The sequence below is a fragment of the Antechinus flavipes genome, chromosome 2 (genome assembly GCF_016432865.1).
Source record: "Antechinus flavipes isolate AdamAnt ecotype Samford, QLD, Australia chromosome 2, AdamAnt_v2, whole genome shotgun sequence".
Classification (NCBI taxonomy): domain Eukaryota; kingdom Metazoa; phylum Chordata; class Mammalia; order Dasyuromorphia; family Dasyuridae; genus Antechinus; species Antechinus flavipes.
Window position 1 is genome coordinate 40,737,291 of NC_067399.1, and position 14,236 is coordinate 40,751,526.

A 14,236-nucleotide genomic window follows, 5' to 3' on the forward strand; every position below is an offset into this window, starting at 1 on the left:
TTTACCTGGTTCCAGCTTGATGATGTCATGAGTCTCTTAACCAACAGTTTCGGAGCAGGCGGAAATCCAAGTCCCGGGTAACCACAGATCGGCTAATGCTCCTCTCGGTGGATCAGAAATGTGACCTCGCCCTGCGGGAACTAGATGATGTCAAAGAAGAAATGAGGCAATTGAGAGCAAATTCTGAGAAGGAACTTCAGCGGTATGAGGTATCATTTTCTCGAGAATAGTCAGTATAATTCTTTTCTCAATCATTGCTAATTAATCAGTTAGCTAATAAATACACATCTATATTTGGCACTCATTAGTTAATCAGCAAGCATTTATTAAGCACCAACTGTATGCTGTGCTAGGGTCCTTGCCCTTTAGGAGTTCACGGTCTCAGGGGGTGGGGGGACAACAGACAAGCAGCTCGGTATATACCAGATGTACACTGTGTGAAGGAGAGGATGTCTGGAGGAAAGGTCCTGGCAGGGAGCGTAGAAGAAGAGCCAGGGAAGATCTCCTGCACAACATGGGGTCTGAACTGTGAGAAGGGGGCCAGAAGGCAGAGCAGCCAAAGGAGAGGTCCAGATGTTCAGCAAACACCCATCGCTGCCTTCAAGACACATATGACCTGGTTGGATAGACCGGACTCATCCAGGTGACCCAAAAACAAACCACACAATCCAGTTAACAATTAAATGGCAAAGTATGTGATACAGACTGTGGCTTAGGGAGGAGCCACGGGGACCAGGGTAGTGAGGGAAGGGATCCTGGACAGGCAGATGGAGCTTTCTGGCTCAGGAGCGAGGATGGGGCCGAGTGGGATGGACCGCAGTGCGTTCATTCCAGGCAAGGAGAAGAACACAAAGGAATGGACAGGGAGGAGACTGGCCTACTTAAAGGGAGCATCTTGGGAAGTTGGGGTAGGAGGAATAAAATTAGATAGGGCGGGCTTACCGGAGGCAGAGTCCAACTCGCACACTGTAGGAGTTAAGAAGTCTTTTGAGGTTTGAGCTTAGAGCAGAACAAAAGCACCAGTTAATGAAGGGGCAGACCATCAACTGAAGGGCAGGTGGGAGGAACAGAGGTGAAAATCAGAGAGGAAATGTGGGATAAAGGGATAAAAGAGGATGAATTGGAGGAAATTCAAAGGAAGAATCGACAGGATTCAGTGATTTACAAGATCCTGAAGGAGAGAGGGCTGGGTCACAAGAAATGAAAGGTGACTGAGAGAATGGTGAGCTGATACCTTCGGGAGTAGCATCCTCTGGGATGGGTAAGGGAGGGGAGGAATTTATACTTTGGCTCTAGAAGGCAGTTGGAGAAGGTAGCTTCTCTAGAATGATCTTGGATGCTACTAAACATCAATAAAAATCAAAGGGACAACTTCACAGTGAGGGAAATTGTCTCTCTGATTTCTTCAGCTGCTCTGAGGACCTTGGTCTTCTCAATGGGGTTCTCCTGTGGATTACTGCTAGCAAGCCACTTCTTGGAGAGTTCCTTCATCTTTACCCATTGCAGCATCCTGATGAATAAGAAAAGTAGATTGTCAAGTACCAATCATCTGACTTTATTCCTAATTTATCATCTCTTTCAAGTATTAATTTCCTGTCAAACAATTAAAATAGTTGTGACTAATCAGAAAGAATGTGGTCTACAAGAAATCGAGATTGTGAACAATGTACTAACAAGCTTCATGATATACACCTACTTTAGAGACTGATTTTACTTCAACACATTTGCATTATAAACATGGGAATATATAATACTAGTTAATAATAGCTAGTGGTCATCATAGTACTTTTGGTTTGCTAAACACTTTACAAATATGATCTCATTGGATCCTCACAGCAATCCTGGGAGGTAGGTGCCATGATTCCTATTATGCAGATGAGGAAACTCAGGTAAACGGGTTAAGTGACTTGCCCACAGACTTGGTCTGAGACTGGATTTGAGTTCAGGACTTCCTGATTTTGTCACTTAGCTTCCTGTCTCTGTCTATACCTCATCTACGCCAAAACTACCTTATTGTTATTTCTCCCAGAACATTGAGCCTGCAGAAAATTCGCCATGACCTAAAACATTTATCTGGATACTATTTTTATTTATTTATTTTGGCCAATCTGCTTCCCGTCCCCCACACCGATTCCATGCAAAACTCTTGTCTTTTGTATCCTGTAGTTAAGAGACTCTCAGGTTTCCTCAGGTGAGCACCAATTTCTCCAAAATGAGAAGTTTGTCATTTTCCCCCCATAAATTTCTTTTAGACCACCTACATGGTTTGTGCCCCTTTCTAAGTGCTGTTCGGCCTGCCATTCTTTCTTCGTATTCAGGGCATGTGCTCACTTTTTTGGCAGAGCTGAAATGCTGTCATGCTAGAAGGGGCTGATAGGAGCAAGGTGGCAGAGGGAAACTATTCTACTGAGGAATTCAACATACACTTTGTAGACAAATCCAAGATCCTTTGAACAATCTGGACTGGTAATAATTGGAAATACTAGAAAGGCTTCCTTGGTACTTGGGTTGACACCTGAAGGAGTGACTTAAAATTTTAGTTTAAGTGAATTACTGATTCTGTGGGGTGGAGGTGAGGGGTGGGGGGAAGACAGCCTGGGTGGAATGCTGAGGTCAGGGAGCAGTGGGCCAGCCCCAATCAGGGACACCCAGAATGGGCCCTCATGATGGGAAGCCATGCATGGACGCCACGTAGTTTGCCGGATGTTCTGAACCTCAGACTCTTTGCTCTGACCTAACTTTTTCTAGGCTATCATAGAAGAAGCCGATATCCGATGGGGCGAATTGAAAAAGGCCCGGCAGGATTTTGAGAAAGAGATTCTGAACACGATATCCAAGAAACGGGGCAGTGCCGTGGCCACCCAGCGGGTGCTGAAGTACGTGGAAGACAGGAACATTCGCAGGGTGAGCTCAGTGGGGTGCTGGGGCTGGGGAGCAGTGTGCTCAGCCATCCCAAAGTCGGCATCCAGCTGGAGACCCTCCTATTCTACACAATGACCACCATACTTCCTGGGGAGCTAGCCAGTGGGGCAGATGCCCCATTTTATAGAGGAGAAAACTGACTTAGTAGGGGACCTGAGCCTGAAACCCCAAGGCCCAGGGTGCTTATACTTCATAAATCTAAAGGTCTGTTCATATAATGTCTTTGATCTAGCTTTTATTTCTATTTTTGTGGTGGTTGCTGGGAGGCATTCGGGATTATGTGTCTTACCCAGAGTAAGTGTCAAGCATTTGAACTCAGAGTCAGTGCTCTGTCCCTTGCGCCACTGAGCTGTCCCTTTTAATTTCTTTAAAGATATGAAACTCTTTTGGAGGGAGGGAAAGAAAAATATGTGGATTTTGAATTTTTAGTCTAAAAAACCACATAGGGTCCAGACAGGTAAATTTTCTTCTCTTTGTGTTTTATTCTCTTCTTTATTCCATTTTCAGTTGACACTGGGGAAATCTGTCTTCAATTGGGAAGGCTCTGGGGAAGAGAAAGCTTTTTGTGTAACTGTTTGTAGCTAATGGATTCCTAGAATGTTCAAAGAGAGACCTGGGAGACCTGGTTTAGGAAAGCCGATAGCAAGCATCTGAAAAACCAAAGTCCAAAGAGTCTCCAGAAATGCAGCCACTCAGCCCCTCGCCAAAGCCCAGGCGGGATCGTCCCTATGCAGTGGAGCCTTAAAATGAATTGAGGACAGATTTTCTTGACTAAAAGTGTGACTGTAGCCATGTGGGTAGAATTACCTGCATCCCAAAATAAAGGAGGTTGAGTGTTATGGTCCATCGGAATTGAAGATATGTAGCGGGAGAAGGAAAAGGGGAGGAAAAAAGGAAAAATCTGTTTTTTTTTTTTAAAGGAAGCTTTGAAGGACAAATTACGTTTGAAAAACCTTTCCCTCAAAGTCCAGAAGAAAAAAATACTGACGCAGTTGAAACAGGTATGTGATGTGGATACATGGCAGTGTCTCAGGTGTGGTGTTTTTGTTTGGGGGGGGGTATCTGAAAGGGCTGGGAAATGTCCTGGAGAGCAGGGGATAGGCATGTTGAGGTATTATTTAGACAATCATGTGTGTTTATGTATATATGTGTGTAGGAATATATTTGTGCGTATGTGTATATGTATATATCTACATAGATATATACACACACACAAATATATTCACACAGATATGTGTGTATGTCTATGTATGTATATTACATACATACATAAACATATCCACATATATAGGTGTATCTATGTATGTGTATATATGTATACACAAACACACACATATATAGACCGATATATATCTACTTATATATGTGTATATATTATATGTATTAATTACTGTAAAATTTGTGGCCTTCTGTGTTCCCTTCCTTCTCAGGGGCTCTTACCCTAAACTTGTACAAATTTGGTTCAGTCCTATTTGATCCCAAAAGGAGGGGTTAGGATTTTTTTTTAGTACTCTCTGGCTCCCACTTGGAGTTTTTCCAGGAAAAACTCCTTAAACAAAGGTTAGATCTGGCTAATGTCTAAAGTCTCCCCCAAAAAGGATCAAAATGTCCCTTCTAGAAAAGTAACTCAATTATGCAAAGCCATTTATTTCTTCCAACACACATAGGAGACATACACAAATGCATTAAACACAAAAGATTCCTAAATGTGGACTGACAGCTATTTAAAACATGAACATGGAAATCTGTCAGTCTTCGTTTACTCTCCTGGAGGGTAGGAAAGACTCCCAGGAGAATGAAGGGGCTGCTCAATAGGCAGGTCACTGTGCAGCCCCCTCAAGGTTCCAATTGTCCAGTCAGCCAGGGATGAGTAGCTGGTCCTCTGGTCATCACTTCTGAGAACAGTACAGCACCAAGAATTGTCTCTAATAGGATCCCTGGGGCCCAGCCTTCTCAATGACGATGGACTTCCCAAGTTTGCTCTACCTTAGGATCTGGGCCCAGAGAAATAACAGAGCAGAGGCTGCTTTGGGGCCTGGAGAGCTTCTCTGCCTTGGACATTCATGTGGTTCACCTTGCTGCTGCTGGCAGTATGAGGGAGACCCTCCCCAGAAGACCAGGAGAGAGCTGTTAGGGGGCCCAAGATGAAGGAGGAGAGAATGGGTGGCCCTTCTTGCTCAGTCACCAGTCATTTTCTGATGGTCCTCAGTGACAGAGAAAGGGGACCAAACAGGAGCCTCTGGCTGCCCATGTGCCTATGGAAGGGGCTAGACTTTGATTCAGCTCCAGTGAGCTGGGCTGGAGGGTTCCCTATTCCCATAATCTTATCATGAAAACCTAGTAGAGGCTAATGCATGAGTATGGTTGTGAATCATGGAGTTCTGTTCAATGAGTCAGGGCTATAACAGGACTCGGAAACGTTTGTGTCATGTGAGAAGGCTTTATTTTCCCCCAAGAGACACACCTATAATAATGTAAATAGAAAAAAAAAAGAAATAAACTGCCTCAGAATGACAATAGCTAAGCTCAACTCCAGAGAGAAGTTGAGAAATATACCACTTCCTCCTTGGTTTTACCTGACATATTTTTTACCTCTTTCTTTAAATCTTTATTACCCAGTGAAGTAGTTGTCTGAGGAGAGGAAAGGACATATTTGGAAATAAAAGTGCTGTAACAAGGAAAAGAAAGCACAAAATAGATTTTACTTTTTTTTTTTTTTTTTTTTTAATTACAGCTTTTTATTTTCAAAACATAAGCATGGATAATTTTTCAGCATTAACCCTTGCAAAATCTTGTGATCCAGTTTTCCCTCCCCTTCCCCCACCCTCTCCCCTAGATGACAAGTAATCCAATATATGTTAGACATGGTAGAAATATATGCTAAATCCAATATATGCATACATATATATACAATGAATGGATTTTAAACAAGTATCACAGTAAATTTTAGGAGCCATCTTTCCTGAGTTTTTAAAGATAGAAATGACTGTACCAAATGTATTTCTAAGATTACTTATATTTACCAGGAAAATATTAATATTTTAATTTACTTACCAAAATATGGTTGATGGAAGTCACCATTGGAATGGTCACTGGCTATCTCTTTTTTTCTGAGTTGTAGAAGGAAGAGGTTGGGGAGTCACTCCATGATGTGGATTTTCAGCAGCTAAAAATTGAGAATATTCAGTTTCTGGAGAATATTGATCAACGAAATCGAGAACTGATACAGCTCAAGCTTACAGCAGGAAATGCTCTCCATTCTCTCAATTTATACAAAGTAAGAGTGACAGGGCCACATAGCTTGGCACACCTGGCCCACTTCGGTTACCAGAAGCTCCTTAGATTAATGAGAACTAGAGTCATCTGATGTAAAGATCCTTTAATCTGTCATCAAGGTATCCTTCTTTGCTTGAGTACCACTATGTGCTAACTGAATAGGATGAGCCACTTAGTCTCTCTGAGACACAGTTTCCTCACTTGTTAAATGGAGATAATTATTCCTGCTTTGCCTCCCTCACAGGGCAGTTGTGAGGAATAAATGAGATCCTGTATGGAAAATTTCTTTGAAACTGATAAAGTGCAAAGGAGACATCAGACAATAATCTTATGAATATTATTTTTGTTCACTGTTGCCTGGTTTTTTCATTATTCTTCATTGCCAGACATCCCAAAATTCATCTAACCTCCCTTATAATTATCTGCTGAGGGGGAGAAAAAGGTCTATGTTCCATATGAGACTCAGTTTCCTCCCTTGTTAAATGGAGATGATTATTCCTGCCCTGCTTCCCTCATAAGGCAAATTTGAGGAATAAATGAGATCCTGTATGGAAAATCCCTTTGAAACTGATAAAGTGCAAAGGAGACATCAGAAATAATGTTATGAATATTATTCTTGTTCACCATTGCCTAGAGTTTCAAGTCACAGAAGCATCTTCTGCAAATAGTAGGGAGAGATGTTTATTCTTTCCTAAAAATGGCGTACTTCACCCATCCCTGTGCTCTCAAATATTAACTGACATCAGTAACAACATCCTGAAGACTATGGAGAGTGGAAAGAGAGACTTAAGAGATGGAATTCTTTTTGGAGGGTGTGGAATATAGGGATGCCCATGGATTCACCCCATGTAACATAGCTTCAGAGGTCTAAACACATTCAGCTGAAATGAGGATTTCTCCAATCCCACAGGGTTTCCAGAGTCTTTGTCCTAGAATTTAAGTAACATGGTGTCCAAGCAACCATGAGACAGTAGCTGTTGGTAGAAAGGGAAGGAAACAATGACTGGGGACTAGCCATGGTATCCAGGGCCTCTGTGTGTGGGACTATTTGGGGTGTCCTGAGGCGACTGAAGATGACCTTGAGATGGCAGGGAAAGAGAAGAATGGCCTCTCTGGCCCCTGTTCTAACCAATGTTAGTCAACTCTGTCATTCATGAGCTGTATGTTTTGATTGCCTTGGTCAAGGAGAATGACCAGCTTACAGATTGAATCAGGCCCTTTGACCGGATGGTGAAACCACACAGCCTCCAGTCTCCTCTTACCGTCTGCCCCTGGGCCTGTGCACTCCTGGGAGGGAGAATTTAAGGAGCCAGACTCCTGGGTCATCAGAGACTTTGCACCTGAAATATTCCTATTAATTATATTTATTTAATTATTATTATTCCCAGAGGATACATAGGAGTCGATATCTTATATTTCAGTTGGGCGATCTCTTTGATATTTCCAAAGTCTGACAAAAAATATTCCTCCATCTGATCATAAATCTTTTCTTGAAACCAGGACTGGTGGGATATGTGTCCTCCAGAGATAAAGAGAATATTCCTTTTAGCCACAAAAGGGAAACATTCTGCTGTGTTTCTTTGGTCTATTTTTAGCCAGAATAGCTCTTCCTTTTCCAGTTTCATAGAAGGTCAGAGCTGGAATGGAATACCCACCCTCTCATTTTACAAATGAGGATGGGGAGCTCCAAGGCCCACAGATGGGACTTGAACTCAGGGCTTCTGAATGTTCCCGAATAGCAGCTGTTGAAAAAATATTTAATATAAAATTCTAAAATACTGAGAGGCTGCATGTCTTGGTGGATAGAGAGCTGGTTTCTAGTCAGGAAGACCTGTGTTCAAAGCCTGCCTCTCAGATGTACTGGCCAGATACCCTTGGGTGAGATGGCGAACTTTGCAGCCCATATCACCTCACCAGCTTTGTTAGGCTAATGGGTTGCTGAGTAAATGTCCATCTGCAGTCAGCAAGGGAATTTTCCTCCTGTTCTCAATGACAGTGAAATAGTGGGTCTAGTCCCTTTCTTCCCAAAATTGTCCTGTAAAATTTTGTTATTCAGATATGATTGGTAAAAAAGAATAATCTGAATTGCAGGAGATTTTAAAAAATAAATATAATTTATTATTTTACAGGCTATAATAAAAAATAACCCTAACAAAACAATGGCAGAGGGATTTGTTTTTGACAGGTAAAGATTGATTTGTGATCAGTCATGTATAAATGTATCATTCTAGAGCATTTAAATGCCCCATTGTCCTAAAGAGAATGAGGTGGGAGTAAACTTTATATAGCACCTACTACGTGCCAGGTACTGTATTAAATGCTTTATAAATATCTTATTGAATCCTTGCCCTGAGATGTGAATGCTATTATGCTCCTCATTTTACAGTCAAGGAAACTGTGGCAGAGTAGTAAGTGTCTAAGGCTAGACTTGAACTCAGTTCTTCTGGATTGCAGACTGTGCCATATTGTACCCCCCTCTATTGGCTGTAACATTTGTTTATGCTATTAGTTTTTTTTTAGGACATCTTTTTTTTTTTTTTTTGTAATATAAAGAGAAATTTCAGCCCAGTCTACACCTGAACTCTCCCAAATTCCAAGTCAGTCGAATCTCGTGTTTTATGTGAAGCTTTTATTTTTACTAAGAGGCAGGGAATAGCATTTAAAGGTCCTTGGCTATTCTGCATGCTTGGTTTTGGGGCAGGCTGGGCCTATGGCCCATGGCTGAGGACCTCCTCCCCCTCTGGAAGGGCCTGGAGTAAGGAAGACCCTCCTGATGAGAGCCTTCCCCCTCTTCCACGGCTACGGGAGAATGTCGTGGCTCACTGTCTGTGGTGTACCGTCCTGTTTTAGAGCAAGCTTCAGCGAGCAACAGACACAACCCGCAACATAGAAAAAGAGATCTCCCTGAGGAAGGAGATCCTGGAGAAGATTGAGAGGGAAACCATACAAGCAGAAGAGGTAAGACCGTGGCAGGCACTGTAGGCTTGTGGTGTCTTGGGGGCAGTAGAGCGGCTGAGGAGGGTCTTGAGTTCAAGTGCTACTCATCTTCCTGTTATCTCTGGGAGCCGTAGAATTAATTGGGCCTCAGTTTGGTCATAAGTAAAATGAGCTTGAACTAAAGTGATTTCTGATTTTCCTTCCAGTTCTAAGTCTATGGTCTTCTAAAAATGTTTTGTCTAGATTAGGAAGGGAAGCCGTATATTGCCAAAAGCTAAAATACCCTTAAAGTATCACACTTTTTCAGTTGGGTTTCAGCAGCTGTCCTTGGAAAAGCTCCCACTCCAGGCTGCCCTATAGGCGGTTGTCCATTCTGGCTTGAGATGAGAGGGTACCTTTCCATTGGCCCCTGATGAAAAGGTACCACTCTGTCCGGTGGCAGCCAGTCTCCTGGCGAGTCGCTCTAATTTTTAGGAAGTTTTCCTTGATATCAACAGAAAATCTGCCTCCAGAACTTCCCGCCCACAGCGCCTGGTTCTGCTGTTTGGGTCCAAAAAGAACAAGTCTCGTTCCTCATTCGCCTCCTCATCTTTTCTATGTTTGTAATCGTGTGCTCCTTCTTCTCCAGGCTGAGCATCCCATGTTCCTTGGCCAGTCTTCCTGGAACTTGATCATCACCACGCTGGTCAGCCTCCTCTGGCTGTCCATTCTGAGCTAGCACCTAGCTCTGAGCTCCTAATCAGTGCAGACAGTGAAATCCGGCTTCTTTAGACCAGAAGCTATTCTTCAGCTGCCCTATTTATTACATTACTGGTGCACCTAGAGCTTGCAAGCTTCCCCATCTTTCCATCTTAACTTTGTCTCAAGTGTCTTAGACTTGTAAGGTCAGTGTTTTGAGCCCAAATATAAGACTTTGCATTTATTAAATTTCATCCTGTGAGAGTCAATTGGATTTCCAACCTCTTGGATCCTGACTCTCCTCCGCTGTGGCTATAGTCAATTTTGTATCACCACAAATGGAATCCAGATCTTTCATGGAATAATTGATAAAAATATTAAACAGCCCAAGGCTGAACTTTCTCTCTTTCTCTCTCTCTTCTCTCTCTCTCTCTCTCTCTCTCTCTCTCTCTCTCTCTCTCTCTCTCTCTCTCTCTCTCTCTCGCTTCTTGCCGTGCCAATGTCGGACCAGTGACTGCTGGATTCTGGGGCCGCACATTTTACTTGTGTGTGGCCCATTTTCTGCAAGAAGCACATAGGACGCAATGTCAAGCATTTGGCTAAATTCTCAGCAAACTATATGGAGTGCCAGTCCTCCTTCTGCCTATCTCTCTAGGTTAGAAACCCTAACGAAGGAAATACACTGATTCTGGACCTTCTGCTTCTCGACATGCTTGATTGTGAATGAGAACTGCTTCTTCTTCTTTTTTTTCCTAGGTGATCACTAACCCATCCTCCAATTAATCATTCTAGAATTTTGCCAGGAGTCAAAGTCAAGCTCACTGATCTACAGATTGCAGATTCTACTTTTCCTTTTTTGAAAACAGACAGCAAAAGATTAAAAAGTATTTTGGTTCTGCAATGAAAGCGCTATAGAACAGGGCCGTTGGCAGCAATAGGAAGAACAGTGATAAAGCTTTGAGAGCTTTCTCTTTTATCTCCCTGCCTTAGGACCGAGCCAAAGCAGAAGTTTTGAATAAGAAATTGAGGAAGCAACTAGCGACTTACAAAGTGCCTCATGTAATGATGTATGTCCATGAGAAAGTTACCAACTTTGAGCTGGAAAAGAATATTAAAACGTGGGAGAGGAAGGTGGAAATTGCAGAGGTAAGACCAGACGTCCTTTTACCTGTCCCTTGTCGCACCAGCTTCCTGAGTGACCCTTGAGCCCCACATCAGAGTACAAGTCTAAAGCAGTGGCCCCTTATTAGCTCTAGGACAAATTCTCTCAAGCCTTTTCATGTCCAGTCTTATTATACATCATTCCCATTCATTGACCCCAGAGGCTAGTCAAATGGACTTCCTATTACACACACACACACACAGACACGACACACATGCACACATACACACCGGCAGGTGCACACACACACGGCACACAATAAAACACTCAAAGCCCAGTTCTACCAAGGGACTTGCTTTTTTAAAATGATGTTCAGAACATGCCTTCATGCATTTGAATTCCAGCTACAGCATTTTTTGTTTTGTTTTTAAGAGCTTTCCTCCACTTTCCTTGCCCCAGCCCCCCAATTCCAGGATTTTTAGTATAAATTATAAAACACAATGTTATCTGTACTCTTTATGCCTTGAAGAAAAATTGATTTAGCTCATGCTAAAGAGACTGAAAACAGCCTGATGATTTCCATAAGTAGAAAGGGATTTCCACAGGACTAAAGGTCACTGCAACATTCGCAGAGGGCCTTGGATGTGGTGGTTGTGAGCCGTGAAGGTGATGGCTGTGAGAGGCATGGATGTGACGGCTGAGTAAGCTGTGGATGCAGTAGTTATGTGAGCCATGGATGCCGTGGCCATGAGAGCTGTGGATGCTGTGGCTGTGAGAGTGGTGGATGCCGTGGCTGTGAGAGCTGTGGATGCCATGGCTATGAGAGCTGTGGCTCTGGTGGCTGTGAGAGTGGTGGATGCCGTGGCTGTGTAAGCTGTGGATGCCGTGGCCGTGAGAGCTGTGGATGCCGTGGCCGTGAGAGCAGTGGATGCTGTGGCCGTGAGAGCGGTGGATGCTGTGGCTGTGAGAGTGGTGGATGCCGTGGCTGTGAGAGCTGTGGATGCCATGGCTATGAGAGCTGTGGCTCTGGTGGCTGTGAGAGTGGTGGATGCCGTGGCCGTGAGAGCTGTGGATGCCGTGGCCGTGAGAGCGGTGGATGCCGTGGCCGTGAGAGCGGTGGCTCTGGTGGCCGTGAGAGCTGTGGATGCTGTGGCCGTGAGAGCTGTGGATGCCGTGGCTGTGAGAGCTGTGGCTCTGGTGGCTGTGAGAGCTGTGGATGCCGTGGCTGTGAGAGCTGTGGATGCCGTGGCTATGAGAGCTGTGGCTCTGGTGGCTGTGAGAGTGGTGGATGCCGTGGCTGTGAGAGCTGTGGATGCCGTGGCCGTGAGAGCTGTGGATGCCGTGGCCGTGAGAGCTGTGGATGCCGTGGCCGTGAGAGCTGTGGATGCCGTGGCCGTGAGAGCTGTGGATGCTGTGGCTGTGAGAGCTGTGGATGCTGTGGCTGTGAGAGCTGTGGATGCCGTGGCCGTGAGAGCTGTGGATGCCGTGGCTGTGAGAGCTGTGGATGCTGTGGCTGTGAGAGCTGTGGATGCCGTGGCCGTGAGAGCTGTGGATGCCGTGGCCGTGAGAGCTGTGGATGCCGTGGCTGTGAGAGCTGTGGATGCTGTGGCTGTGAGAGCTGTGGATGCTGTGGCTGTGAGAGCTGTGGATGCCGTGGCCGTGAGAGCTGTGGCTCTGGTGGCTGTGAGAGCTGTGGATGCCGTGGCTGTGAGAGCTGTGGATGCCGTGGCTGTGAGAGCTGTGGATGCCGTGGCCGTGAGAGCTGTGGCTCTGGGGGCTGTGAGAGCTGTGGATGCCGTGGCTGTGAGAGCTGTGGATGCCGTGGCCGTGAGAGCTGTGGATGCCGTGGCCGTGAGAGCTGTGGATGCCGTGGCCGTGAGAGCTGTGGATGCCGTGGCCCTGAGAGCTGTGGATGCCGTGGCCGTGAGAGCTGTGGATGCCGTGGCCCTGAGAGCTGTGGATGCCGTGGCTGTGAGAGCTGTGGATGCCGTGGCTGTGAGAGCTGTGGATGCTGTGGCCGTGAGAGCTGTGGATGCTGTGGCTGTGTAAGCTGTGGATGCCGTGGCCGTGAGAGCTGTGGTTCTGGTGGCTGTGAGAGCTGTGGATGCCGTGGCCGTGAGAGCTGTGGATGCCGTGGCTGTGAGAGCTGTGGATGCCGTGGCCGTGAGAGCTGTGGCTCTGGGGGCTGTGAGAGCTGTGGATGCCGTGGCTGTGAGAGCTGTGGATGCCGTGGCCGTGAGAGCTGTGGATGCCGTGGCCGTGAGAGCTGTGGATGCCGTGGCCGTGAGAGCTGTGGATGCCGTGGCCCTGAGAGCTGTGGATGCCGTGGCCCTGAGAGCGTGGGGCTGAGAAGGCCAGCCTTGCTGTACCCAGGACCCAGGCACTAGAGCGAGTGGGCCTCGCTAGGCCCTCATGGCAGCCCTGGCCAAGGGCAGAAGTGGCCCAAAGCTGGGACTTCTCTTTTCAGAGAGTTTCCTCCCAGCCTAGATGGCACTCATGGGTGGGGGGCCCTGCCAAGTAACCGCCTCATTTCTCATAAGGGGAAATCACAAGTAAAATTTTCTACCAACAAAAGGAATTCTGGCAAATGGAGGCCAGGAGGCTGTTGTCAGAGCTGCATGAGGAGAGATGAGAGGCTTGGGAGAAAGGGAAAGAATAGACCAAGACTTCTTTCCAGCCCAGCCCAGCTTACTCTCCCTCCGGGCCGGGGGCACATCACCTCTGGGTCTCAGTTTCCCCCTCCAGAGAAGGAGGGTCCTGTACTAAACGGCTTCTGAAGTGGGGTCAGGCTCCCAGTTCCGCAACCCGTTAATAAGTGTGCTGAGAAGGAGCCGCGAGGCGGCGCAGTGGGGAGCACCAGCCCGAAGTCCGGGAGGACCCGAGCACTTCCTGGCTGGGGGACCCCCGCACCCTGTCTCGGCAAAACAGTAAAATAAACAGGCCGCTATTCAGGGAAGCTCCTGTTGCTTAATGCCTTACTCTCTTTCCCCCTCAGATGTCTTTAAAAGGGTACCGAAAGGCTTGGAATAAAGTCAAGATGGCCAGTAACCTCTTGGAGACAAGTGTTATGCTGTAAAGTGGCCTGTGAGAAATTTGACCTAATAATCAAGAAAAAGAAAGAAATTAATATGGATAGTTCTGTGATCAAAAAATCCCCAAACTATTAAAGTAACAAATCCCCTTTTAGTAATAAAGTCTCTCAGCGTTACATGGCCAGAAGGCGGGCTCCTCCGCGCTCGGGTCTCCGAGCCCAGGGGACGGCCTCGGGGGGCTCCTGGGCGCGCCTCCGTCCCCGGCGGCCCGGGACGGAGGAGACCTCGG

General features: G+C 45.9%; 1 protein-coding gene across 1 annotated transcript in view; it reads left to right on the forward strand.

The window, feature by feature from the left end:
- Positions 1-13,998, forward strand: part of CCDC113 (coiled-coil domain containing 113) — a 32,320-nt gene extending 18,322 nt beyond the window's left edge. Inside the window, exons 3-9 of the mRNA XM_051974575.1 lie at positions 48-209; positions 2,749-2,904; positions 3,843-3,923; positions 6,044-6,199; positions 9,049-9,156; positions 10,804-10,959; positions 13,911-13,998. Coding sequence (XP_051830535.1) covers positions 48-209; positions 2,749-2,904; positions 3,843-3,923; positions 6,044-6,199; positions 9,049-9,156; positions 10,804-10,959; positions 13,911-13,991 — 900 coding nt within the window. The 3' untranslated portion in view covers positions 13,992-13,998. The remainder of the gene's footprint in view (positions 1-47; positions 210-2,748; positions 2,905-3,842; positions 3,924-6,043; positions 6,200-9,048; positions 9,157-10,803; positions 10,960-13,910) is intronic.
- Positions 13,999-14,236: the final 238 nt, after the last annotated feature.